The 26,583-nt window shown below is 57.3% G+C and overlaps 1 protein-coding gene across 2 annotated transcripts in view; it reads left to right on the top strand.

The window, feature by feature from the left end:
- The window catches only part of COL6A2 (collagen type VI alpha 2 chain), a 28,394-nt gene extending 14,664 nt beyond the window's left edge, over positions 1–13,730 (top strand). Inside the window, exons 18-28 of one of the 2 annotated variants that reach the window (XM_074264502.1) lie at positions 390–452; positions 828–878; positions 1,420–1,455; positions 1,889–1,951; positions 2,300–2,362; positions 2,480–2,515; positions 2,735–2,780; positions 3,356–3,508; positions 3,671–4,129; positions 4,425–4,463; positions 11,871–13,730. In XM_074264502.1, the coding sequence (XP_074120603.1) occupies positions 390–452; positions 828–878; positions 1,420–1,455; positions 1,889–1,951; positions 2,300–2,362; positions 2,480–2,515; positions 2,735–2,780; positions 3,356–3,508; positions 3,671–4,129; positions 4,425–4,463; positions 11,871–12,469 (1,608 nt within the window). In that variant the 3' untranslated portion in view covers positions 12,470–13,730. Of the gene's footprint in view, positions 1–389; positions 453–827; positions 879–1,419; positions 1,456–1,888; positions 1,952–2,299; positions 2,363–2,479; positions 2,516–2,734; positions 2,781–3,355; positions 3,509–3,670; positions 4,130–4,424; positions 4,464–7,174; positions 9,185–11,870 lie in introns of those variants that run through there. The other variant, XM_074264504.1, reaches the window with a different exon arrangement.
- Positions 13,731–26,583: the final 12,853 nt, after the last annotated feature.

The raw sequence follows: 26,583 nt of genomic DNA, 5'->3' as shown, positions 1-26,583 counted from the left end.
GGGTGCCCCGCAGGGGGCTCCCGCCCACCGGAATAAGGGATCAGCACCGCGGACAGCGGCGCTCGGCTCACTGGAGACACCCCCCACCCCCCACCCCTGCTCCCAGGGTTAGAGTCGGGGTGGGGAATTTAGCCCTAACCCTAATCCGACTCTAACCCTAAATTCAGCACCGCGGACAGCGGCGCGGGCTCAGCCGCTCCCAAGGCTTATCCCAAACACCTCCAGGAGCCAGGAGCGCTCCCCCCCCCCCCCCACGCTGCTGGGCCGCCCACTCCTGGGGGTGGGGGGAGGGGCCGGCCGGTGGGGGCTCTAGCTCAGCCCGGGACCACCGGGAAAGCCCAGCCAGCAACAGGGGCCCCTCACTCCCCCTTTGTCCTCCTTTCCCTCAGGGATCCCGCGGGGACCCAGGGGATGCTGGTCCCAGAGGAGAGTCAGGACCCCCAGGACCCAAGGTAGGTGCGACCCGGCCCCACCTGCGGCTGCCCCTGGGCCAGGAGAGCTCGGGGATGGGCGGGGGCGGAGAGGAGGGCCTGGATTCCCAACCTGTGAGCCAGGAAGCCGCAGGCTCAGTGCCAACCTCTGGAGGAAGCCCCCCAGAGTCCCGGGGAGGCCCAGACCCCTCAGCGCCCCCCCAAGGCCGTGTTCCTCCTCTTCTGACCCCTGGCCCAACCTGTCCCCAGCCCCTGTCCTCTGTTCCTCCTCCTCCTCCCAGAGACCCCGCCCCCAGGGAAGCACTTCTTGCCCTCTGGGGGGGGGGCTTAGCCCGCACGGCCCCCGCCCCCCCAGAGTCACAGCGGCCGCTGAACACCAGCCTTTCCTTCCTCTAGGGAGACCGGGGGCGCCCCGGCTTCAGTTACCCCGGACCCCGAGGAGAGCCGGTAAGCGCCGGGGGGGCGGGAGAGAAAAGCCTGGGGGGAGGGGGCTCAGCGGGGATTCTGCTCCCCCAGAAAAAAACCAGGGGCTCTCGGGCCCAAAGGATGGGTGCCAGGCCCTGGCCGAGGCGAGGCACTGAGGGGGGGCCAGAGACTGGCTCGGGGGCTCGCCAGGGCCCCGAGACCCTCCTCCAGGGGGCGAAGCACCGAGAGCCAGCCCCTGGGCCAGGCAGGAAGTGGCCTGAGACCGGCGAGCAAGAGGGGTGGGAAGGGGGGGGTTCAGGCCCAGCCCTCGGCCACTTCAGCCCCCCATGTATGGGTCTGGCAGCAGACACTGAGGGAGGGAGGGCTTGAAGAAGGGCCGCTGGGATCGGAACGTGGCCAAACCCTGGTCCCGGCTGCCTGAAGACAGGGGCAGGGGGCAGGGGCGGGGGGGGGGGGGGGGAGCTGCCTCTGTGGGGGTCTCCCTAGACACTCTGCCCCAGCCCCTCCCAGGAGGGGGGTCTTTTCTTTCTGGGCGTCGTTCATCTGTGTGTTTATTTCACAGGGAGAGAAAGGCGAGCCCGGCCCCCCCGGCCCGGAGGTACGGTGCCTTCCTTCTGTGCTTTGGATTGGGAGCCCGAGGAGAGGCGGGGTCCCTGTGCCCCCCAGAGGAGGGTGGTCCCCTGCATGTCCGCAGGCGTCATTTCTCCGAGCCTCAGTTTCTCCATCTGTACCTTGGGGATAACAGCGCCTCCCCGGGGAGCCGGGCGGGATGAGCCTGGAAGCGATCAGAGGACCCGAGGGGGGACGGAGCCCATGGGGGGCGTCCTTTGTAAGGGCTTGGGCTGGTCTCCAGGCCGGGCGCGCTCATTTCTCCGGCCCCAGCTCGGGCATGGCCCGAGCCTCCCCCGCAGCGGCAGGGGGCTTCCCCGTCAGTCTCCCCGGGAGCCAGCGAACACTCTGGCGTCAGGCTCCCCCACTCGCCCCCCAGATCCGAGGCTGCCCCAGAACCCCCTTCTCTCATGTACCCACAGGGCGCACGGGGCGACTTCGGGATCAAAGGAGCGCCAGGGAAGAAAGGAGAGAAAGGAGAGCCGGTGAGCCCAAGCCCCCGCACGCGAAGCCCTGCGGACAGGGGAAAGCCGCCTCTGCCGGCGGGGGGGGGGGGGAGGGGGAGAGGGGCCTCGGCCCTGGGTTCAGATCTCAGCTCGGACCCTCACCAGCCGGGGCGGGGGTGATCACCACAGACCCTCGGCGAGCGGGGGGGGAGAAAAGCCTGCCTGGGTCCAGAGGCAGCGGATGGCCGGCCAGGCGGGCGAATGCCGTGTTCCCGTGGCCACATCCGCCCCAGGGGGAGTCGGCCTCCCCGCCTCCCTGGGCACTCACTGAGCTCTGCCCGGGCCAGATTTCGGTGTTCTTTGCTCACTGGGACATTTCCTTTACAGGCGGATCCCGGCCCCCCCGGAGAGCCCGGCCCCAGAGGCCCCAAAGGAGCCCCCGGCCCAGAGGTACTGCCCCCCGTGCGGCCCCAAGAGTCCGCAGGCTCCCGGCCCCCTAGCAGAGGAGGCTGTGCGCCCGCCCGAGCTGCGGCAAAGGCCCTAATCCCAGACTTCTTCCTCCCCTAGGGTGAACCCGGCCCCCCCGGAGACCCCGGCCTGACGGTACGTGAGCCTAAGGCGGAGGGGGGTCCCAGCATCCCCTCCTGGGGAGGGGGAGGGGGGCAAAGGTCCTGGCTCTGAAGCCGTTGTCCTGGGAAGGCCTCTCCTACCATGGGGCAGGGGGTCCCCTTTAGCCCCCGGCCAGGGCCTTGGCTTGGGGGGAACCGCTGGAGGCTCAGTGCCCTCCGTGTGGAGGCTGACCCGGCCTTTGCTCTCCGGCAGGAGTGTGACGTCATGACCTATGTGAGGGAGACCTGCGGCTGCTGCGGTGAGCCTGGCACCTTCCTTCCCAGCCCCTCTGGGCAGACCCTGGCTGGCACTGCCCGGGCACTGGGCACCTCCTGGCAATAAGCCGGGGGGGCGGGGTTCAGTTCCACAGCCAGCATTTGTTAGGAGCGGCTCTGATGCAGACAAGGAAGGCAGGGGAGCACAGTGGGCAGGGACTGGCCACAGGGTCTGGAAGGGGTCCCCCTGATGGCTGGGGGGCCCGAGCAGGACTGGCCTCCTGGGGCTCCCCAAGGCTGCAGCAGCCGCCTGGGAAATCACCGCCCGGAGGAAATGGTTCCGGGTCGCTGCCGGGACTGGGAGAAAGTCAGAGCATTTAGTCCCACGTGGGCGACAGGCGGGAGGGAGGGGAGCCGGAGCACGAGCCTGGTCAGCGGCAGCTCCCCTCTGACCTCTCCCTCCCCCTGCCTTCAGGGTCGGGCCCAGCCTTCAGGTGTCCCCTGAGAAAGGGAAATTCTGCTGCTCCCGCAGAGCCCAGGGCAGGGGTGGGAGCAGGGCCCCCTCAGCACCACTGACCCCGCCCCTTCTCCCCCCTCCCTGCCTCGGTTCCCCCCCCAGACTGCGTGAAGCACTGCGGAGCCCTGGACATCATCTTTGTCATCGACAGCTCGGAGAGCATCGGCTACACTAACTTCTCGCTGGAGAAGAACTTTGTCATCAACGTGGTCAACAGGCTGGGCTCCATCACCAAGGACCCCAACTCCGACACAGGTCAGCCCCCCTCCCGGGTGTGGGCGCCCTTATTGGAGCTCCCCCCAACATGGGCCAGCCCCTCCCCGGGCGTGGACGCCTCCTGGGGCCCCAGAGCCCCGAGGGGCCGGACGACGGGGGTCCGAGGGGAGCCCGCCCCCAGCCCGCTCGTTCTCGCCGCAGGGACGCGCATCGGGGTGGTCCAGTACAGCCACGACGGCACCTTCGAGGCCATCAAGCTGGACGACGAGCGGATCACGAGCCTGTCCCAGTTCAAGGAGGAGGTGAAGAAGCTGGAGTGGATCGCGGGGGGCACGTGGACACCCTCGGCCCTGAACTACACCTACAACGAGCTCATCAAGGGCGGCCGGCGCAAGAAGACCAAGGTGTTCGCGGTGGTCATCACGGACGGGCGCCACGACCCCCGCGACGACGAGCAGTCGCTGACCGCTCTGTGCAACACGGTGGAGAACGTGGTGGTCACCGCCATCGGCATCGGGGACATGTTCAACGAGCGGCACGAGAGCGAGAGCCTGCGCTCCATCGCCTGCAACCAGAAGGGCCAAGTGCGCAACATGACGCTCTTCTCCGACCTGGTGGCCGAGAAGTTCATCGACGAGATGGAGACCTTCCTGTGCCCAGGTGGGTGCCCCGGGTCTCTCCCCCTGGGGAAGGGGGCGCCCGGTGGGGAGGGGGCACCTGGCAGGGAGGGGTTGCCCAGAGGGGAGGGGGCGCTCAGGGGGATGGGTGCCCTGGTTAGGTGCCCGGCGGGGTCCTCTCCCTCTCCCGCCTCCGTTTCCCCTCCTGAGAAAGGGAAACTCGCTCTCCCACGGTTCCTTCTGGCCCCAAACCCTCGATCCTGCGAATGGGTCAGAAAGACCCCGTGGGGACCCGAGCCGGAGAACGGCCCTTCTCATCCCGCTCTTTGCTCTTCCAGATCCCCAGATCGTGTGCCCTGATCTCCCCTGCCAGACAGGTAATGCCGGGGCGCCTCGCCCTCCCTCCCCCGCGGTCCCTCCGTGTCCCTCTGTCTTGTCTGTCTCCTACACGCAGTCTCTGGAGCAAAGGGGAAGAGCCGATTGGCTCACATGACCGTAGTGGGACGGCTCGAACTCGTGGGGTCTTGTCCCGTTTGCTCCTGGCCGGTGATCCCGGCTGCTCCTCCCCAGTGATGAGAAGATGGGGGGGGGGTCTGCCCACTCAGCTTCCTGCAGCCCTCAGAGCCTCAGGGCAGGGAACAAAGCACAGAATGAGGAGGGGTCCGGGTCCCGGGGCCTGCGGATGGGGAGGCTGGACGGGAGACCTCACTGGGACCCTCTTTCTGCCATCTCCCTGTGCCCTCTATCCCGCAAGAGCTTGGCTGTGCTCGGGCCTGGGCATCTCCCCCGGGGGGCAAAGGGTGGCGAGCTCTCCCGGACACGGGCTCGGCTCTCGCCGATTCCTGTTGACTCTGGGGGACTCGGGGCCCTTTCTGCCCTCCGGGTGCCCAACTGCCGGATCCAAGGGGGTCAGAACGGCTTTCAGAGCCCGGCCTTCCCTCGGTGCTCAGCCAGGCCTCGGGAGAGAGACCCCAGGGGCTCTTGGAAGAGTCTTTGCTGCTCGAAACCCCCAGTTCTGGGGGAAAGGAGTTGGTGGGGTAGCCTCAGATGGACTTGGGGCTAGCCTGAGAGCCGGAGACCGGCCCAAACTCATGGGGGCGGGGGAGGTCTTCTCGGGCAGAGCTCCTGCAGTCAAGGGCAGGAAGAGATCCCGGCCCACTCCTGGTTCCAGCTGGCACTGAGTGGGGGGGGGGGGGGCTATGAGGAGAGGGGAAGCAGAAAAGGCCGGCCCTGGGGAGCCGCCTTCGGAGCCCCGCTCCTCCCGCCATAACTCAGGGGCCCGGGATTGGCCTGCAGAGTCCTGATGGCAGCCCCCGGCGGACGCTCTGCTCGCTGGCTGCCCCTCTCCTGTGCCACAGAGAGCTCTGGCCCCCTAGTTCAGGTCTCAGGGCGGCCCCTGTGGGGAGCGTGCGAGACTCGGGGTCACTTTAGGCCAGGTAAGGGTCTCGGGGGGATGGCCAGGCTGGCTCGGGGACCCAAAGGCTGACCCTGTGGTGTTTGTGGGCAGGCCCTTGCACTGGTTGTCAGCTCAAAGGCCCCTTCCCGGGGCAGGCAGGTCCGGCAGGTTTCTGGGCGGGCGCCAGAGCGGGGAGGCGAGGACTGGTGCTGGCTAAAGGCAGAGCAAAGGCCTTGTCTGCCGCAGAGCCACAGCTTGGCCGGACAGTCGGAGACTGTCTTTTGCCGGCCCAGACTCGGGGTCCCACGCTCGCCCCCGCCCCCAGCAGGACGTTTCTTCCTTCGTTCTTCCAAGGTGCCCATTGCTCTGCCTGAGGCAGGCCGGGACCACCCAAACCCAATGTAGACAGGGCCCCCGTGTGCTCCACAGTCCCTCTGCCGTCTTCTCTGAGGAGATGACCTGTTATTTCAGCTGCCCCCCAGTGGGCTCCCCCCTTCCTTGAGGCGGACTCCAGTTGGGGCTCCCGGGGTCCTTCCTAAGGGAGTCATGCCAGGCTTCGATGCCCCTTTAGCCCCGTCAGCTCCCCGGGGGCCAGGAGGGGACTGTTAGAACCATCGGGCTTGGCTGCTTTGGCCCACCCGGGCTCCCCCCCAGGGGCCGCCCTTTGTGTCCAGAGCTGGCCCGCCCGAGGGCTGCGAGCTCGGGGCTCTTCCTCCAGCAGCAGCGGGGGCTGCTCGCAACCAGCGCCCATTCCCCGAACCGGTTCCTCTAACGGCAGGCCTGGTGGCGCTTGTGGGCCGCGGCCTGTGACCGGGGCAGATGGGACCGAGCAGCCCCAGGTCCGCCCTCCGTCGCCCCTGAGCGCCACGTGCCACCGAACGGCAGCCGGGGACGGGGCCCGAGGAGGAGGGAGTCGCCGGCCTCCTCCTCGCCACCTGCCTGTGGTACTTACAGTGACCACGTGGCCAAGGCTGAGCCACCCCTCCCCCAAAGCCCCAGACAGAGTGAACCGATTTCTAGATGAAAATTAAATTAACCCTTGAGGGTTTTTGTTTTTTTTTTTATCAAAATAGTTTGGTCAGCCATGCCCACCCACCTCCAAGGTGCCACCTGAGTCAAGGTGCCTGAGGACACCGGGACTTTTAATGAGCTGACCAGACCTTTGGGGTCTGTGTACACACGGTCCACTTGAGGACCATGTTCCCCCCGCCCCCTCTGCAGCCCAAGTGGATTTTCACTGGCCCAGGCCGAGCTACTTTGGACTCCTCCCAGCAATGAAAGGAGCCATATCAGAAAGTTCGGCCGCTCCCTGGGTCCCCGCCTTACAGGTGGGCGAGAGCGGGACAATCGGCCCTTCTTTAAGCTCCGGGCCGCCGCCAGGGGCGCCCATGACCCGTTTGCCCGTATCCACATCTCAGGCTCCGCTTGCCGCTGGCAGCTCTGCCCCGACCCGGCCCTGTGATCTCGGGCCGATCCCCGCTCTGAGCCTCACCCCCGTACAACGAGCAGGTTGGACCAGATGAGTCTCCACGGTCTCCGGCCACTCTGACCGTGTGGCCCACGTGGCTCAGGGGACTTGGGGCGGAGCTTCCCCCCACCATCGGGGGACCGCCGTCGCCTCAGGCCCGCCGTCCACCAGGCCGGAAGCAGTCAGAGAATGCCCTAAAATCTACTTTTGACGCTCACTTGCAGATGGGGAGCCGCCTAGCGGCGAAATCCCAGTCACTTTCCTCCGCACGGAAGAAGGGCCAGCCATATCTTTCCCCAGGACCGTCCCCCTGATCGAACAGTTGCTAAACTCCACGAAGCACAGCCAGGACCCCGCGGCGTACTCCCAGCTGGTGGCGGTCTTGGTCTATACCGCCGAGCGAGCCAAGTTCGCCACCGGAGACGAGAGGCAGGACTGGATGAACTTGTTCATCGACACGTTTAAGATGGTGCACAGGGACATCGTGGGGGACCCGGACTCGGTGCTGGCCCTCTGCTGAAGGGCCCCACTAGCTCGCGCTTCCGGCGTCGTGGCCAGGATATGTGGTGTGCAGCTAGGTCTCGTTATCTCACCCGCCATCCCTCCTAGCAATACGGCAGCCAGACCCAGCTGCTGGACACAGGGAAGGAAAAGCCCTGGAAACCCGCTCTCCCGGATTCCGGGGGAGCCTGGAGGAGGGGTGAGGTAACAAGTCTGGACTGGACATCGCATATCGATGACGTATACTTTACAACGTGTATTAGACGTAGACAAAAGTGCTATATAAGTAGATTGGTATAGGAATCATCTTTCAACGTCCCGGGGATCATCCCCCGACGGCGCCATTAAATAAGCTAATGTTTGTGCTGCAAATGAGGGACCGCGAAGAAAGCTGGTCCCCCTAGGAAGTGATGTGTACATTTCAGGAGGTATACTATTTATTTGAATAAATCAGGGCAGGAGAATCCTGTGCCGCCAAATTCAGAATTCAGCTTTTGGGCCGTCCCCGAAACCTCTGGGCTCCCTCCGCAGAGCCCGGATGCCCGGGCATCCACCACTGCCAGGCCATCGAACAAAGGAGGAATGAAGACCCCGTCCAGCCCTGCAGCGGACATCTGGCTGTCGGAAAGGAGCCCGGCGGTGGCCCGAGACCAGTCGACGTGGCTGACGTACTGCGGACAGAAACGCAGGTGACGAGAGCCCCGGCCACTCCCCATGCCGCCGCCGGTCTCAGCTTCGAGCCTGTGGACACATAGCGCAGAATCGCGCAGAGCGGGGAAAACGGCGCCCCCTTTCCAGGCAAAGCATTCCTCCCGAGCCTCGCCGGCCCGTTTTTGCACTTGCTATTTATTCTTTGGAGATTTTCCTGGCAGGTCAGAGGAGAAAGCGGCTGTTTGCTCGAGTCCCGATGTGGACCCGAGTGCTTCTGTGCACCTTCTTCACCCGGTGTCCATTGTGACTGTCTGTGCCTTTTCTGTGTTGTGTTCTACCTGCTGTTCAGTGACTTCCTCGGTGCTACTCTCTTATCTTGAGGAACGTGCTCCCCCAGGCTAATGCAGATCCCTGGCCTGCCGCCTGGGTGGTCAGTCTGACCTGCTGGGGCTCCCCAAAATGTCCTGCCCGGAGCGGGCCCCAGGTCACAGGCTTCTCTCACCTTAGCTAGACTTCTCCTCAGACAAAAATGCCCAGAGATCCGCTGGGTCAGTGCCGCTCCCATCCTCCATATTGGCCTTGTCGGAGTTTGGCTCCCCCGAGATAGCCTTCCAGAACCCAGGGTCATCTCCAAGAGGGATGAGGCTTCAGAGAAGGGCCGAAGGGCGAGCCACCCAGTCTCTGAGGTGAAAGAGACCTCCGGCCTAATCTGCGCCTGACCAAGAATCCTTTCTATAATGTCCCCAACAAGTGGACTCCAGTCTTCCCGGGGCCAAGCGGAGCACTGTCCAGAGCCACAGCTATCCCGAGACTTGAAGTCTGCTGCCCCAGCCTTCTCTTCTCCAACCCCACATCCTCAGCTCCTTCTCAAGGCCCTTCTCAATCCGGGTGGGTCCCCTCTGGAACTTCCCTTCTTAGAAGTAAGGCAGGGTTACAAGAACTCTTTCAGTTGGGAGCCAAATCAGAAAAGAGTGGTCCTCCCTTTTGGGAGGACAGCCCAGGAACTCATCTCACCTGCGGGGAGCTTTGTATGTGAACCTCTGTCTTTTGTATGTTTCATGTACATTAACATGTTGACAAAAGCTGCTGACTCTCTGGTTGTCTGTGTCTCTCTTGTGGGGAACCACGTCTTCGCGTGTCGCGGGGGAGGATGCTGGTGTGGCAGGGGAGGGGAAGTCCCAAGACCACATCAGGGAGGGTCAGAGGGCAGCTTCCCAACCGAGGCTGAAAGCAGCTCGGACGCAGACCCCTCAGTCTTTGGTATGCTCCTTCCAGTGCGGGGGTCTGAACCATAGGATTGCGGAGGGCAGGATGGAAGCAGTTCCACAGCGGCAGCTTCCTCGGGCCAACTCCCATGGATGCTAAGCTGAGCTGGGTCAGATACGGCACCAGGAGCTCGGTCATATATGACACCAGGAGCCCAGTCAGATACGGCACCAGGAGCCCAGTCGGATACAGCACCAGGAGCCCAGTCGGATACGGCACCAGAAGCCAGTCAGATACGGCACCAGGAGCCAGTCGGATACAGCACCAGGAGCCAGTCGGATACAGCACCAGGAGCCAGTCGGATACGGCACCAGGAGCAAGTCGGATACGGCACCAGAAGCCCAGTCGGATACGACACCAGAAGCCAGTCGGATACGGCACCAGGAGCCCGTGACACTCTTCGGGCTGGGATGAAGCTTCGGAAGGGCTTTGGACCCTGAAGTGCGATCGGAGCCTTGGCCAATCCAAGGAATTTCCCATCAAACGTTCCCATCCAAGACAGAGACTGGTGAGGGGAGGAGGTCGCGAAGGTCCCATGCGCAGGACACCATCTGCACCTCCCAGGACCCACTGAGCAGGCGGGAGAGAAAACTGGATGAGAGAGGCAGGAGGCTTGTCCCCAGGAACACAGACCTTCCCCAGCAGAGCCAGGATCTGGGAAACTGGGGTCTTCTAGCTCCCACCCCTCACTCTTTCCACCACACCAAAGTCGGAGAGCTGGGAGTTCTCTGGAGAGGTCCAACAGGAAGGCACCGCTGGCGGGCGCGTCCAGCTGATCCTATCATTCTGCCCGATGGCAGAGTCACTGGCCGTTGGGATCATCTCATCCGCCCACCTTGTGTTACAGAGGAGTAACTAGGCATAGTTAAGCAAAGGGAGCCGCCTGTGCTTCTGCAGGTCAGTCGGGGGCCGCACTGGAACCCAAACCGGGGTTCAAGTGCTCTGTCGTCTTTGTGATCCAACAAAGCTGGGCCGTTCCCCAGTAGATGCAGCCATTTCCCAGTGGGGAAAGGCCTTCTCCACCTTCTCTGACTTTCAGGAAAGATCATCTCCTGCAAGGTGAATTAAAAGAGAATCATCCAAGGAAGCTTGATCTCTATTAGCCTCAAAGGGAGGAAAGCCCGGGTTCAAATTTGACTTCTGACATTTACTGGCTGGTGTGAGCCAAGGTGGGATGGATGGGGACCCATCATCTTCCCATTGCCCCAAACAGAGAAGCTACCAGCCTGTATGGACAGGGGGAGTTTCTCAATGGAAGCTCCCTCTAAACATGAAATTACAGGCATAAGTTTAAAAAGAGGGGTTCCCCCTTCTGGGAGCCCCAAGTGGTTATCTTCACCGTCAGGTTAAATGAAGAATAGAAGCCGTCTTGAGAGGAAAGTAACCAGAGGGTAGATTGAGGATGCACAAAATTGGGAGAAAGAGTTGCTTTTCTGGTTGATAGAATAGGAAGCTGGACCATGAGATGATTTTCTATCTTCCTCTATCTGATTTCCTCCCAGGCTGTTGTCCAGCAGCCTGATCCCAGCCAGGCAACGGCCCCCAAAGATGGAGGACATCCATCTCCCCAGTTATGTTCCAGTGACGGCTGGGAATATGCGACCTTTCCTTGTGTTGTTTTGTGAACTTCCAAGTGTATTCTAGATTTCATTTTATCACCAAAACTAAAAGAAGGGCTTTGTCTTTGTACACAGTAGGTGCTCGATAAGTGCTTGCTGGGTTGACTGAAATTGACTGGAAAGTCACATATAGTATGCACAGAGGGAAACACCTGGAAACTGCCTTACAGACTAGGGACTGCTCAGAGCCTCTCTTCTGGCCCATGGCGGCGCACAGGGGATTTGGTTGATTGCGGAGGGGCTGGGGGAGAGGGACCCTTTGGGATCGGATGGGTATGTTTCAGGCTGGATCTGTGATCGGTCCGGTATGGAAATCCCTTTTGCTGGTGCAGACTGGCAGTTTATCAGAAAAACGGAGTCGTAGGGAGTTGGTTAACTGAGATTAACTCGAGGAGCCTTCCCGTGGTCACACAGCTAGGACGTTAGGGCCAAGATTCGCCGTCTTCCTAACTGTCCTCCGGGGCCAGCAGCCCCTCGAACACTGGCTATGACTTCAGGGAAAATAGGCCATGGCCGCTCCGCACCGGATTGTTGCCTCGCTCCGTGGGGCCGCGTCCACGCGGAGCTCTCGGTCCCCGCCGGCAGGTGGCGAGGAAAGGGGGAGTGGAGGAGGGTCTCCCGGCTCGGGATGTGACCCCGAGGGGTTGTTGCCTCATCTTCTGTGGGGCCGCGTCCACGCGGAGCTCTCGGTCCCGCCGGCAGGTGGCGAGGAAAGGAGCTCGGAAGTGCCGGGAGGGAGCTCCGGCATTGCAGAGTCCTGCTGCGCCCCCTCTCGACGTCCTGTAGGCGTCCCAGCTCCCGGCGGGCTCCCTGCCTCCGCCTCCCGCAGGGGCCGCCCCGGCCGCCCGCCCGCCCGTCACTGAACCTCTCCTTTCCTTCCCAGAACTGTACGTGGCCCAGTGCACCCAGCGGCCCGTGGACATCGTCTTCCTGCTGGACGGCTCGGAGCGCATCGGCGAGCGCAACTTCCACAAGGCGCACCGCTTCGTGGAGGAGGTGGCGCGGCGGCTGACGCTGGCCCAGCGGCACAACGACCCCCTGAACGCGCGGGTGGCCCTCCTGCAGTACGGCAACGAGCGCGAGCAGGAGGTGGTCTTCCCGCTCACCTCCAACCTGACGGCCATCCAGGGCGCGCTGAGCCGCATCCGCTACCTCAACTCCTTCTCGCACGTGGGCACGGGCATCATCCACGCCATCAACAACATCGTCATGGACCCGCAGGCCGGGGCGCGCCGCAACGCCGAGCTCTCCTTCGTCTTCATCACGGACGGCGTCACGGGCGAGCTGAGCCTCAACGAGTCTCTGCACTCCATGCGCAAGCAGGATGTGGTGCCCACCGTGCTGGCGCTGGGCGGCGACGTCGACATGGACCTGCTGCTGAAGATCAGCCTGGGGGACCGGGCCGCCATCTTCCAGGAGAAGGACTACGACAGCCTCTCCCAGCCCAGCTTCTTCGACAGGTTCATCCGCTGGATCTGCTAGTTCTGCCCGCACGGCGGAGCCCCGAGCGCCCCCGCCCCGCCCCCACACCCACGCGCTCCTCCTCTCCTCCCACGGCCAGGAACCGTCTTCCTAAAGGACAACGAGCAGCAACTAGTCCCAACGCTCTCAATGGTGCTAAGAGAACATGACGGCGCGACCGCCCCCCGCGGGTGAGTGTGGGGGCCGCGCGGGGTCACACAGATCCAACCCGAGGCCGAGCCGGTCACCAGGCCCTTCTCCTTCCTCCTCCCACGCTGCCTCGGATCTTCGACCTTCCGTCTCATCTCCTAGGCGGGCTCTCGTAGCCGGGGCCTCCGGGTGGAGGGGAGCTCAGATCCCTTGAGCTTGAGCCAACCAGCGGAGGCCGTGAGAGCCTCCCAGCCAAGCCGAGAGCAGGCGGAAGGCTTCGCGGCGCACCGAGGCAGTCCGGCCACCTCCCTCCCCCCCCCCCAAGGCCGCGGGGAGCTCACCTGGGCCGCCCCGCCTCCCCTCCAACAGTGAGACCACTACCTGCAAACCCCGCCCCCTCCTTCCCAGCAGCCTCCTCGCCAAGGTCCGCTACGCCCTGACTTGATGCTTTCGGCTTCCTTGCTCGGTCCTTGCCGCTCTGCTCTCCCCCATTCCCCTTTGGGATCCAGGCCCGCGTGGCCGTTCCTGCTCCTCCCATGGCTCCACCTCCACAGCCTTTCCCGCGGGTCCCCACGTGCTGGCGCCCTCCCTTTAGGGATCTCAGCCGCCCCACTTCGGTTCTGAGAGAAGACGGTACTTCTCACGGAGTGGGGGGTGCTGCACGCCCTCGGTGCTTGTTCTCCCCAGCTCAAGCCACAGAGAGCTGGGCGCCCGGCCTCTGCTCCCGCCCGGCACTTGGGTCTGCCCTCCCACCGTGGGCCCTCAGGAGTGAGCTCAAGCCTCCCTCAGAAAGGGCCACCAAGCCTGCCGGGCCCCTGCAGACTGTGGCTGTCCTGGGCCCCGGGGATATAACTCCCGACACTGCGCTCAGCTCGTTAGGACCCCCATGGCATGCCCACTGCTTTCTACAAATCCTGCCCAGGCTGGAGGCCCCCTTTTTTTGGTTGCCCTTGATTCCCTCCCATGAGAAGCCACGGGATCCCCTCGCTGCCCCCTCATAATTACATATGCTAGGGGGGAGGGGGGAGAGGGGCAGCGGGCTCAGCCACAGAACTAAAATCCAGCCCACTTCTTCTGGAAACAAACTTTGTGACAATTGACCAATAAACCTTTTCTTACTTCCCAATACAAAGCAGCTTACAGTGTTTTGATTGGTTCTGGAGGGTGAAATAGGTTTGCTGAGACCCGGGGGCACCTTTCCTGGTTCATTTTCCTATTGGCTGACGAGTGAATCCTGGGTCACCCAGAAACGCCGTATTCCACCCCATTTATCCACAGATGACTTATCCCCTGCCCTCCTTGTTACTATCCTGTGTGTCAGATGCAGGGCAGTGAGGCTAACCCAGAAACCTGAGAATGACTGGGCCCAAAAGGAGTCCTTAACAACAGAGCTGGATCATGTCAAGTGGAGGTCTTGGGTCCAGTACCTCACAATCCATGCTGGTCAACATTGGTTTTTGCCTGTGCCGGGAAAGAGGGCAGGTTTGGCAGGAAGGCTTAGCAAACGGTGTGAGAGCTAGCCCACCCAAAGGCAGGGAGAGTCCAAAAAGGTGGTGGCGGGCAGAAAAGGGGGTTGAGTCAGCTAAGAGGAAATCAGCAAATGTGAGCTCAGCACGAATTCAAAAAATATAGTTCACAAATACAATATTGGGAAAACCTAAGCAGAAAAGGTTCTCTATGGAAGAAAAGACCTGAGAGTCATGTAAACTACAAGCCCAAAATGCATAAGTAGTGTAACAGGCCCACTAATGGAGATAACATCCTAGGCCCTACTATGTGTAAGCTGTTTAATGCTTAAAACCCAGGAGGATGATAAGCTCACTGCCCCACACTCTGCTTAGAGCACATCTGAAGTATTAGGGATTCCACTTTACTGTGTCACTTGACTTCTGTCTGCCTCTTGTTTCCTCATTTGTAAAATGGACAGAATAATAGCAGCTACTTCCATGGATTAAGATCACACTTGTTAAGCATTGGCAAACCTAAAGGTACTAAATAATGCTAATGATCATTATTAATTATTATTGTTAGCAGCAGCAGCTGAAGAGAACTCCCCCAAAAAAAGGGGGGAGAAGGGGAAGACTGATAATGCTCTAATAGGCAAGATGCAGAAGGAATTACTGCAAATAGATAAGACCAAAAATCATCTACAGTGGAGATGTCCAAATGTAAACAAATGATTCTCCACAAAGGATCACAAACTTATCAACCACGTGAAAGAGTGTTCCAAAGTATGTTAATGTTAGGGAAATGAACATCAAATCACTAGAACCAAATCAGTAATGATAGCGAAATGAACATCAAATCACTAGGACCAAAATATTAATAATAAGGAAATAAGCATCAAAACACTAGGACCAAATCAGTAATAATAGAGAAATGAACAACAAATCACTAGGACCAAACCAGTAAAAAAAGGGAAATGAACAACAAATCACTAGGACCGAACCAGTAAAAAAAGGGAAATGAACAACAAATCACTAGGACCAAACCAGTAAAAAAAGGGAAATGAACAACAAATCACTAGGACCAAACCAGTAATAATAGACAACAAATCATTAGGGCCGAATCAGTAATAATAGGGAAATGAACATCAAATCACTAGGACCGAACCAGTAATAATAGTCAACAAATCATTAGGACCGAATCAGTAATAATAGGGAAATGAACAACAAATCACCAGAACCAAATTAATAATAATAGGGAAATGAACATCAAATCACTAGTACCAAAATATTAATAATAAGGAAATAAACATCAGATCACTAAGACTAAAGTATTAATAATAAGGAAATGAACAACAAATCACTAGGATTGAACCAGTAATAATGGGGAAATGAACAACAAATCATCAGTAACGAATCAGTAATAATAGCGAAATGAACATCAAATAACTAGTACCATAATATTAATAATAAGGAAATAAACATCAAAACACTAGGATCAAATCAGTAATAATAGAGAAATGAACAACAAATCACTAGGACTGAACCAGTAATAATGGGGAAATGAACAACAAATCACCAGTAATGAATCAGTAATAATAGCAAAATGAGCATCAAAACACTAGGACCAAATCAGTAATAATAGAGAACAACAAATCACTAGGACAGAAACAGTAATAATAGTGAAATGAACAACAAATCACTAGGACCGAACCAGTAATAATAGTGAAATGAACAACAAATCACTAGGACAGAAACAGTAATAATAGATAACAACTCACTAGGATCAAATCAGTAATAATGACGAGATGAACAACAAATCACTAGGACAGAATCAGTAATAATAGGGAAATGAAAAACAAATCACTAGTATCAAAGTATTAATAATAAGGAAATGAACATCAAATCACTAGTATCAAAGTATTAATAATAAGGAAATAAACATCAGATCACTAAGACTAAAGTGTTAATAATAAGGAAATGAACAACAAATCACTAGGACCGAACCAGTAATAATGGGGAAATGAACAACAAATCACTAGTACCAAATCAGTAATAATAGCGAAATGAACAACAAATCACTAGGACCGAACCAGTAATAATGGGGAAATGAACAACAAATCACCAGTACCAAATCAGTAATAATAGCGAAATGAACAACAAATCACTAGGACCGAACCAGTAATAATGGGGAAATGAACAACAAATCACCAGTACCAAATCAGTAATAATAGCGAAATGAACATTAAATAACTAGTACCAAAATATTAATAATAAGGAAATAAACATCAGATCACTAAGACTAAAGTATTAATAATAAGGAAATGAACAACAAATCACTAGGATTGAACCAGTAATAATGGGGAAATGAACAACAAATCATCAGTAACGAATCAGTAATAATAGCGAAATGAACATCAAATAACTAGTACCAAAATATTAATAATAAGGAAATAAACATCAAAACACTAGGACCAAATCAGTAATAATAGAGAAATAAACAACAAATCACTAGTAGTAGAAAAAATGAACATCAAAACAAATCCTACTGTACATAGCAAAGAGAACAAAAGATGGAATTAGTCAATGTTAGATTCTATGTGAATACATTGTTGATGGAACTGTGAGTTGGCCCTGTCATTTTGGAATTTTGTTTTTTTATTATGCTCATAATAATTATTATATATTATTTATATGACATATAATATACAATTATTAATAATTATCATCATGCTTTTTTAATGAGTAAAATATCTATACCTTTTGATTCACCAATGGGCATATATTCCAAGGAGGGCAGGGTTAGAAATTAAAAAATAATAGTCCCATGTATGACAAAACATTTGTAGCAACATTTTCTATGACTGAAAAGAACTGGAAACAAAGTAAACTCGTCCGTGGGGAAATGGCTGAACTAATTGTGATACATGTGTAGAATGGAATATTACTGTGCTTTATGAATTGAGAAAACTAGAGAATATAGAGAAACACGCAAAGATCTGACTGAATAGACATCAAGTGGCAGAATCAAGATGACCACGGACATGATTGGAAAGAAAAATAAAATAAAACTGACCTCCGTCACTGGAATGACTCCACTCACTTCTGGAAAAAGAGGGCAGAGGAGACGTAAGACAATTTAAAAGACACAGAGACATCCTTCCCCCTGATTCCCAGGTCACACTATCTCACACACACACACACACACACACACACACAGAGCTACTTTTGTTGTTACCTGGGCTGTCCACTCATGAAGAGTCGTGGGGTCTCTTCCCACCAAGTACCAGGGACGCAGATGAGACGAGTTTTTCCACCTCCTTGTCCTGTTTTTTGTTCACGTTTTGTGCTTTTAGTTGGAGCCATGATCTTCACTGGGGCTTCTTTCTTGCATTTTCCTTCCTGTGAGATCTCTATGCTATTCTTCCTACAGCGTTACTATCTCTTATGATATACAAGACTCTGTGAGTGTGTGAGTATGGATGCATGCATGAGTTTGTTCGTGCGTATGCGTGAGTGTGTGTGTGTGTGTGTTTGTGTGTGTGTGTGTGTGCGCGTGAGTGTGTGTGTGTGTGTGTGTGTGTGTGTGTGTGTGTGTGTGTGTGTGTGTGATTTTCTATTTCCCTTTCGTTGCATTTCACTTAAAGCCCTTTGGAGACTTTGATTAGATTTCCATTTTCCATTTTACCACTGACTGGCAAGGAGCTGACAATCCCATTTGAAAACTCTGGTTCGGACCTCCAAATCCCATTCCCAGGCTGGGAGTTCCACTGGGGAGCTCAGATGCCATACTTTATCCAAATGTTGGTTCTTTCCCCACCAGAGATTAAATGCCCCAGATAGCTACTGGTTGAAAAGGACACCTTCCCCCCAGTGCCATGACGTCTAGGGGCAGACACTGAATGGAAGAGAACAGAATTGCTTGGGGAGGAGGGGAATGACAGGACATCGGGGCTGTGGTGATGACATAGTGACTGTGGAAATGGCTTGTGCCATGGGCTCAGTGCCAGGGGCTCCTGAGCCAAGCCAGGGGCTGCAGAGATAAGCATGGGCAGCACGCTTCCTGCATGAGCCAAGTGCCCACTAACACAGTGCCCAGGCTCCGGGCGGCACAAAACGAGGCGCCTGGATGCCACCTTCCCTGCAATGCCCGGCCCTCTCACACTGAGGTGTCTCCTGCTGCTGGGGGAGGCTGGCTCCTTAACAATTTGAACTGGCTAAACCCCATTCCTGTTCCTTAAATAGCTCCCTAGTCTATCTTTAGGGGTGTCCTGAGTCTATGTGGCTGGTGGGGGAGCCCAAGGGAAAGCTAGAAAAGCAGCCCATCCCAATGGCAGCAGACAGACGCTTCTGGATGGCACAAAGTGACGTGGGGAGGAAGAAATGACCTAAGACTAAGCCCGGTAAACATGACTGTGATAAGAGCTGACAGGGACAGTTTCTATTTATTAGCTCCTTTGCCCCCACATAAGGGCTTCTGCCCCTCGCCCCGTTTGTCAGGTGAGCGAGTGTGGGTGACGTGACATTCCCAGGCCCAGAGGCAGAATCCGAAACGCAGCTGGCCAGCGCACATGTGGCCAGAGGAGAAAGGTCAGCTGCCACGTGCTCACTGTTTGCTGAAGACAAGGCAATGGCATGGGACGGAACTATGATGGAGCTACAGTAACACAAAGGGTCCTTTTTCACTGTCCCAGCCTCTAAATCCAGCCTGGTTCTGTGGGGAGGGGCTGGGGCAGAGAGGGTGACGCGGCCCTCGGGATGTCCCTGGGTTATTCTTCCCCCAGGAAGGTCTCCCAATCAAGGGTCACAAAGCTCCCATGAAATGTAATCAAGCTCCCATAAAAGGCCCAGAAGTGGATTCATTTTAATTTCAAAGAAGATTTAATCATTGTGGGAGAGCAGAAAGAACAGCAGTGCTCAGCTTCTGCCATGTCGACTCTCTATCGGGCTCCTCAGGCTGTCTGTCACACCTTAGTCTGAATCGGAATCCGAGCTACACGAGCGGCGACGATGCTGGAAGAGAGAGAGGGTCTTAACAGCTGTGCCTTGGATAGGATCGCTCTGGGCGCTCACCAAATGCTCTGAGAACCCAGAATCAGGAGCCAAAGGGGCAGGAATGGTACCCAGGGGCTGATCTTTGTTTCAGAAAGTCTGAAATGGACTGAAATTGACCCCCGTGAACATTGGGTATCAATGGGAGACCTTAGAAATCTTCCAGTCCAACTCCCAGATTTTACAGATGAGGAAACTGAAGACTTCCCAAAGGCCCCGGCTCCGTAATGGCAGAGCTGGACCCCAAAGCTCCTTCTAGTCAATCAGCCTAACGAACCAAACCCCTGAATTCTAACCTTCCTCAGATAATTCAAGTCAACTCAAGACAAATGTTTCCTGGGGACTCTGTGCAATGGCTCTCATGGCATGAAGTGACCTTGGGGTCTTAGTGGCTTTTCTGGGAGAGTTCTTGCAAACCAGAAAGGCTCAGGTTCTAGACCCAGTGAGGAACAGTGGCTCAGGGACCTGAAACTTGTTCATCACCACGTTACCTATGGGGCAATGATCCCTTTGGCCGTGGGGCCGCTCAACAGCCACATGCTGCCATTGCTGCGTTACACTTTGGCCGGGGGAGGGAGAGCTGATGGATTCTCAAGATATCGAAGTGCACATGAGGCACTTGGAGTGGGGGCAATGAGGGAATGGGCTCTTAAGAAGCTTAGCATTGAACACAGGAGCAGGTACAGGGCAAGGCAGGGATGGGCGGAAGGGCGGCCCAAAGTGTGCTCAGAAGAGTCGTGGCAGGAGGCGGTCCGTGCTTCTGGGTAGGATCGAAAGGGGTGTACGGCCCCTGAAGGGAGGGACTGTGGACCATAAAGGGACAAATGAACTTCACCGGAAGGAAACAATGCATGACCTGCCCAGATATACCGGGCGGGGGGCCAGAGGCCAGGGGTCGGGGCCGGCTGGAAACAGTCCAGTTTCACTAAAATGCAGAGTATGAGAAAGGGAATCACAAGAAGAAGACTAGCCTGTTTGTAGTGGGCAAGGAACTGGAAACTGAGAGGAAGGCCATCAGCTGGGGAACGGCTGAATACTATAATGAATGCTATAAGAATATTATTTTCCTGTAAGAAATAATGAGCGGGCTAGTTTCCGAAAAGCCTGGCAAGACTTGTATGAACGATGCTGAGCAAAGTGAGAGAACCGAGAAAACCGTCCACGGCAAAAACAAGATGATGTGATGATCAGCTCTGATGGACTCGTTCCTTCCAGGCAATTCCAATAGACTCGTGATGGATATTTAGTCAAGTGCATCCAGAGAAAGAACTGAGGAGACTGGGTGTGGATCGAAGCCGAGTATTTTCTCCTTTGCGTTATTGTTGTTGTTTGCTTATTTTTTTTTTTTCTTTCTTGTGTTTTTCCCCTTTTGGTCTGATTTTTCTTGCACAGCATGGCAAATATGCAAATATATTTAGAATAACTGCACAAGTTTAATCTGTTTCGCATTGTGCGCAGTCTCGGGGAGGGGAGAGGGAGGGAGAGAGGGAGGAAAACATGGAACCCAAGGTTTGGCAAAGGTGGATGTTGAAAACTACCTTCTCTTGGATTTGGAAAAACAAAATAGTATTTAAATTAAAAAAAAATAAAGCTAGGAAGGCAAATCGGAAGGGAGCCAGGCTGTGGAGGGAGGGCTTTCAATCCCCACCTGAAGAGATCGTGTGGGATGCTATGAGAGGCAATGGCAGGCCATCAAGGCTTCATGGAGAGAGCTGGTGCTGTCAGAACCAGGAAGACCTGGGTCCATGTCCCCCCGATTCACTGTCACCTCTGAAGGGTCTGGAGAACCCCAAGATTACAAAGACGATGCCCACGGGCACGAATAGGGGAGTTACCCATACCAACAAGCTCCCCGGTTCCTTCCCCTAGAGACGATGGGGCGATTCCAGGAGTCTGAGCAGTGCAGTGACAGGGTCAGCTCTGTGCATGAGGGCAGTCAAAGAGGGGAGAGATGGAAAGACCGGGGGATGATGGACAGGCCGTCGTAGTCATAGGAGACCAGCGGCGTGCCCTTAACTCAGGAAAAGGGACGGAGGCCGGATCCATGGTGGACATCGTAGAGAGAGCTAGAGATGGCGATAAGGAGGCCAGGATAACCTGACTACTGATGGAAACCAAAAAGGAGGCGGCATTAGAAGGAGAGGGCGACGTCGAGGAACAAGTGGGGGTTTTGTGAGTGCCGGCAACACGGTCTGGGAGGAGCAGCCGGAGGAGAGGTTGAGGCGGAGGCCTTTTTCCAGGGAGAAAGCCTGACGGATGCGCGCTTCAAAAAAGTGACCGCCCATTGCCTCCTTGGGAATGGAGTTTGGAAATTTTAAAAAGGGACAGAGAACAGAGTCCAGGGGTGCCCCAGGTGGGGGCAGGAAGCAGCGGCCAAGCGCTCAGGAAGATGTGAGCAGCAGCCACGGGGGTGGAAGGCCCGGCCAGTAGTGGCCACTGTCCGAGAAGGGGCACGCAGGATGGGGACTACAAAGCCACGGCAGAGAGGCCACGGGCGAGCTTGGAGAGGGCTGGGTGGAGTGGAAGCTCTTAAGGGAGAGAGGGAGAGATAGAAACAGAGAGAGACAGAGGGAGACAGGGACATACAGAGATAGAGAGGAACAGATAGAAGGGGAGAAGGAGAAAGAGAGAGACAGAAACAGAGGCAGAGACAGAGAGGGGGGAGAAGGAGAAAGAGAAAGACAGAGGCAGACAGACAGAGCTTGAGCCCTGCAGGGGAAGCTAGCTTTTACAGCCAGGGGCACATTCTACACTCCCACCATCCTTCAGACCTGTGTGGCTATCATGTCTCCCCCCTCCCCCAAGCCTTCTCTGCTAAATGAAGGAGCTCCCGCTCCTTCTCCTGAGCTTGAAGCCCTTTGCCCTCCCCTGGCACTGGTGGGTGAGGAGCCTGCTGGGTGGGTTTGAGTCCAGAAGATGTGGGTCCTGATCCCCTTTCAGACACTTACAGCTTGTGGATCCTTAGGTCAAATGACTCTTGTTTACCTTCCCAAGCCTCCATTCCTGTGCAATGAAGCCCAAGCTGCCGGTCAGGGGCGCTCAATAGAGAGGGGTACATGGGGGTGGAAGTCCTCGCTGAATAAGACGCACACTATTCCTAGTGCCCGCCTCCTTCGGAGGATGTGCACTCTATCCAAACTGCCCCAGAGTCACCCTGGAAACTCACCTTATGGCAATGGTGTCCAGGGCCGTGTTTGTACTGCTTGTGATGCTGTGGCCCAGAGGGACCACCTGGAGGAGGAGGATGGCAGGCTGGTGGTGGGGGCGGGCAGTTGGGCAGTCCTCCTGGGGTCATTCCTGGGGCAAATGGGGGCACGGGGCCAGCTGGGGGACAGCCAGGCTGATGGTGGCCGTGAGAGTGGTGGCCGTGAGAGTGGTGGCCGTGGGAGTGGTGGCCATGAGGGGGGTGCCCACCTTGCCCAGGGGCACCACCAGGATAAACATGAGGGGGGCAAGGATAAGCTCCAGGATAACCTGTTGGGGGGCATGGTGGCGCGTTGGGCCCCGCGGATGGATGGGGAGGACAGATTTGGAGAATCGGCGGTGACATTCCTATTGTTAAACAAAGAAGAAGAAGAGTGAGGCCGTTTGCAGTCTCCTCTCCCCAGCTAAATCAACCCACCTGGATTCACACCCAGACCACGTCTGCGGCCCCTCCGGACCTCAGTATTCTCATCTGCAAACTTCCAGGCTTGGCTTTGCCTTCTCAGAGGTTCCCTCCCCTTCAGCTCCTACAAGCCCCTTACAGGTGATTTCGTCAGACCTTCACAACGTCCCCAGGAGAGAACAATGGCAGGTCCCAGCTAAGGAGGCCTCCTGGGATCAGGTGACCAGCCTGCAGATGCTCAGGGACAAAGCTGAGCTTAGCAGCAAGGTCTAGTCTCCAGTCCAGGGCTTCCTTCCACGCCTCGGGCCCTTGGGGCGGCTTTGGGAAGCCTCTGGGGGATCATCAGCCTCCCTGTGGAGACCTGGCCGTATCTGCCAGAGGGGCACATGCCCAAGAATTACGTCTTCGGGACTGCAAGGCCCCTCTCTACTGTTATTCTAGACTACCTCGCGGCAGGTCTGTTATTTGGTGGAAATTACAAAAAAAAATTCCTCATCAGTTCATGGACAGGTCCTTATGGCGCCCAAAGCCGCTGCTCGCAGACCTACCGGACCCCCCAAATGGGACTGTATCCCTAAAACAACTTTGTGTCCCTTGCACCTGCCCTGAGGGAGGAGAGGGCAGTCATCTGCAGCCATACCTGGGTTGGGATTCCACATTTCTGCTCCTCCTTTTTTCACCTAAAAAAATGGACATTGTGGTTATGACGTTGGGAAATCCTCATCCAACCTGCCCCCCTTGAATAATCCGTCTGCACATTAGGAAAACCCTTGCCTTCCAAAGGCCCCTCTCTCACTGGCCCCGGAGGGCCCGGCTAGTCTTGTTTCTCCTCTTCCTCGCTTAGAAACGTTCAGGAGCAGTCTCCCGCGACCGAGGATGGCGAGGGGAATAAAGGCGAGAAATGAGGGTCTGCCAGGGAAGGAAAGAGCGCGGGTGACTCTTGCCCGTTGTCAGTAACCCCATGCTTGGGTAAATTATTATTCCCATGTTACAGATGAGGAACCCGGAGTCTGCACTTGTAGCACTGTTGAGAACACCCATTTCAGCAGGTTCACTCCCCGGGGGCAGCAGCGACTGCCAACAAGGGGCCCCAAGAGTCCGACTGTCCAGGTGGCCCCCCCACCAAGAGTCTGACTGTCCAGGTGGCCCCCCCCACAAGAGTCTGACTGTCCAGGTGGCCCCCCCAGGTAGCAGCATTGAGTCCGAGGCCTTGCCCACTCACCCCAGGGCAGGGACCCGACCAGCAGCAGATGCCCCTCAGCCGCTCACTCTCTCAGGGCACTGAGCTAACCAGACTGTGCCGCTCCCGGCAGGTAGGAACACGAGACCCCCCCTCCCCCAGGGCTCTGCTCCCTTCTCCCTCCCGTGTGCTTCACCTTCTCATTCCCAGGATCACAGACTTCGATCCTGGCTTATGGCAAGCACATTTTCCTATCTGCAAGTAGTCGAAAAAGCCCCTACTGTGGGGCCTGCTGGTCTACCTCAAGGACCTCCGGGGTCAGGGTAGCTGAGCTCAAGGAGACCCTCGAGGAGGCAGAAGAGAAGGGCAGAGCCGGCCGTGGGGGGCAGAGAAGATGAAGCTGAACTCCCCTCCCAAGTCCCCCGTGGTGGAAGCCCATCTCCGCCTCCCCTGGAGGGTTTCTTTATACGCGCATGTGACGCATGTGACGGTTCCTCTGACAGAACAAGAACTGCTTCCGGTTTGTGTCTCTTTTACCCAGGCCGGGCCTGGCACATAGTAGGGGCTAAGTAAGGGCTTCCTTTCTGATTGATGCTTGAAGGTTTAGGCCAGCGGGAGGCAGACTCGGGGGTCCTACAAGCAGCTCCAGGGGCTGGCCAGCCACGGTCTGTGCGGGTGGAGGGGGCCCCTGAGTCTGGAGAGGCTCAGTGCCAGAGGCATTTTGGCCGTAGCATTTGTTAAGCCCTACTGTGTGTCATGCCCTGTGCTAGGCCCCAGGATAGGAAAGCAAAGATGGAGATGGCACTCGTGCCCGCGCACACACACACACACACACACACACACACACTGTGGAGAAGGGGATTGGGAAAGGGAAAGGGCCGGTTACTGAGACACAGAAGGGCTGCGATCTGTGTGAGGGGGCGCCCCTGCCAGTGAAAGCCCAGAGGGCCCCAAGCTGCCCTGGCCCTCCCGGACAAAGCAAATGGAAATTCCCATGGATTCAGCCTTGGGTCTCAGACCCTGCAGGCAAACTCTGAAGACAGCAAAGGTCTCCTTTTGCTCCGCCCACCTCCATCTGGGACTCCTGGGGCGACCCTCCAGAAACCATCCTTCCCCTCCCCCACCTCCAAGCCCACCTGCCCAATGGCCGGCCCTGGGGGGCTCAGTGAGGGAGATGGGAGTGAGTCAGATAATCTGGACCATTGCCAGCAAGCACTCAGGCTGTGCTCGGTCTGCCAGGGAAAAGAACTTTGCACTGGGAAGGGCCACGAGGCTGCCAAGGAGCTGGAACCCAGACAGCAGGGAGACGGAGAAAGCTTCTAGGCTGGCGGGCGTGGGGCAGGAGCGGAGAAGGGCGGCTCCAAGTGGCCCAAGATGGGGGGGACGAGCCTGCCACCTGGGGCACGAGCTCACCCTTGCCTGCTCAAACGGGGTGGCTAGTGAGCACCGGGGGAAGGAGGCCGCGATCCCGAGGTCCGGCCTGGCTCCGTCCCAGAGATCCCGCCGAGAGGCCCGGGCTCCCGAGAGCTTCCCCAGGGTCGGCGGGCAGGGGTCGGCGGGCAGAAGTGAGCTGATCCTACAAAGCATGGCGCAGGCGTTCCTGCCCCGGGACGGCCGAGCCGGAGCTGCCCATTCTGCATTCCCCATCGAGGACCGACGCAAGGGCCAGCCCTGGGAGCACCTCAACCGCCCATGGGGTCAACCGAGATAATCTGTGCCAATCGCCCGCCTAGGAGTGCTCGGATCTCGTCACTCCCGTTAACCTGAGGCTCAGGGAGGGGAGGGGGCTGCCCAGACCCCCAGACAATAAGAGCCGGGACCTTCCAGCTCTGGGCTAGCCCACTGCCCGGGACAGCCCTGAGCCTCAGACAGGCAAGTAGCCAGCAAGACGGGGACCTCCGGGAGAGGTGGGGGACATGAGGAGGGGGCAAGGTATGGATTGGCTCTGAGCCAAGAACAACAACAGTAATGCAAGCAAGTGGCCCTTTCCCTAAGGGCCCCCTCCCCCAGCTGCCCCCTCCCCCAGCTACCCCTTCCCCCAGCTGCCCCCTCCCCCAGCTACCCCTCCCCCAGCTGCATCCAGCTTGGAGTCTGAAGGGATCAGAGGCTGCTGGGCTGCCTGTGCTCTTGGGGGTCCGGACTGGCCCAGACTCCCAGGTTGGCTCAGGGACTCCCAGTGCTAACAAGTCAGCTGTTCACCTTCCAGGTGATCTCGCGGAGCCCTTGTCCCCTGCTCCCACAGCCCCAGGACCCCAACCTCTGCTTGAATGCATTTAGGACTGGGGAGCTCATTACCTCCCGAGGAAGCCCAGGGCTGTTCCTGCCATCCTGGGGGCTAATCCCTCTTCCCCATGACAGCCCTTCCCGTCCTGGAAGATGGGCCCTGAGCCTTCTCTTCTCCAAGCCAATGACCCTAGTGCCCGTCCCTGAGCCCCGTCTCCAGCGCCCACCCCCTCCTGGGATTCCTGAGAGGGAGTTCAGGCCAGGTCTGCGTTCCAGCTGTGACTTTGTGCCGCTCCCCCAGAGCCCACTTTTTCTTATATGCCCTTGGCGGGGCCTCGGTGCCGGGCACGGTGCTGCCCGGAGCAGGATGGCAGCCATGCTGGCCTTGTGGGGACTCGGAACCGCCTGGCCCAATGGCTGCCATTCAGAGAAGGGGGCCCGGGGAGCTGAGCCCGCCCGGGAACCGAGGCCTCGGACC

This window comes from Sminthopsis crassicaudata, chromosome 4 (assembly GCF_048593235.1).
Source record: "Sminthopsis crassicaudata isolate SCR6 chromosome 4, ASM4859323v1, whole genome shotgun sequence".
Classification (NCBI taxonomy): domain Eukaryota; kingdom Metazoa; phylum Chordata; class Mammalia; order Dasyuromorphia; family Dasyuridae; genus Sminthopsis; species Sminthopsis crassicaudata.
This window is presented reverse-complemented; position numbering and strand designations above follow the sequence as displayed.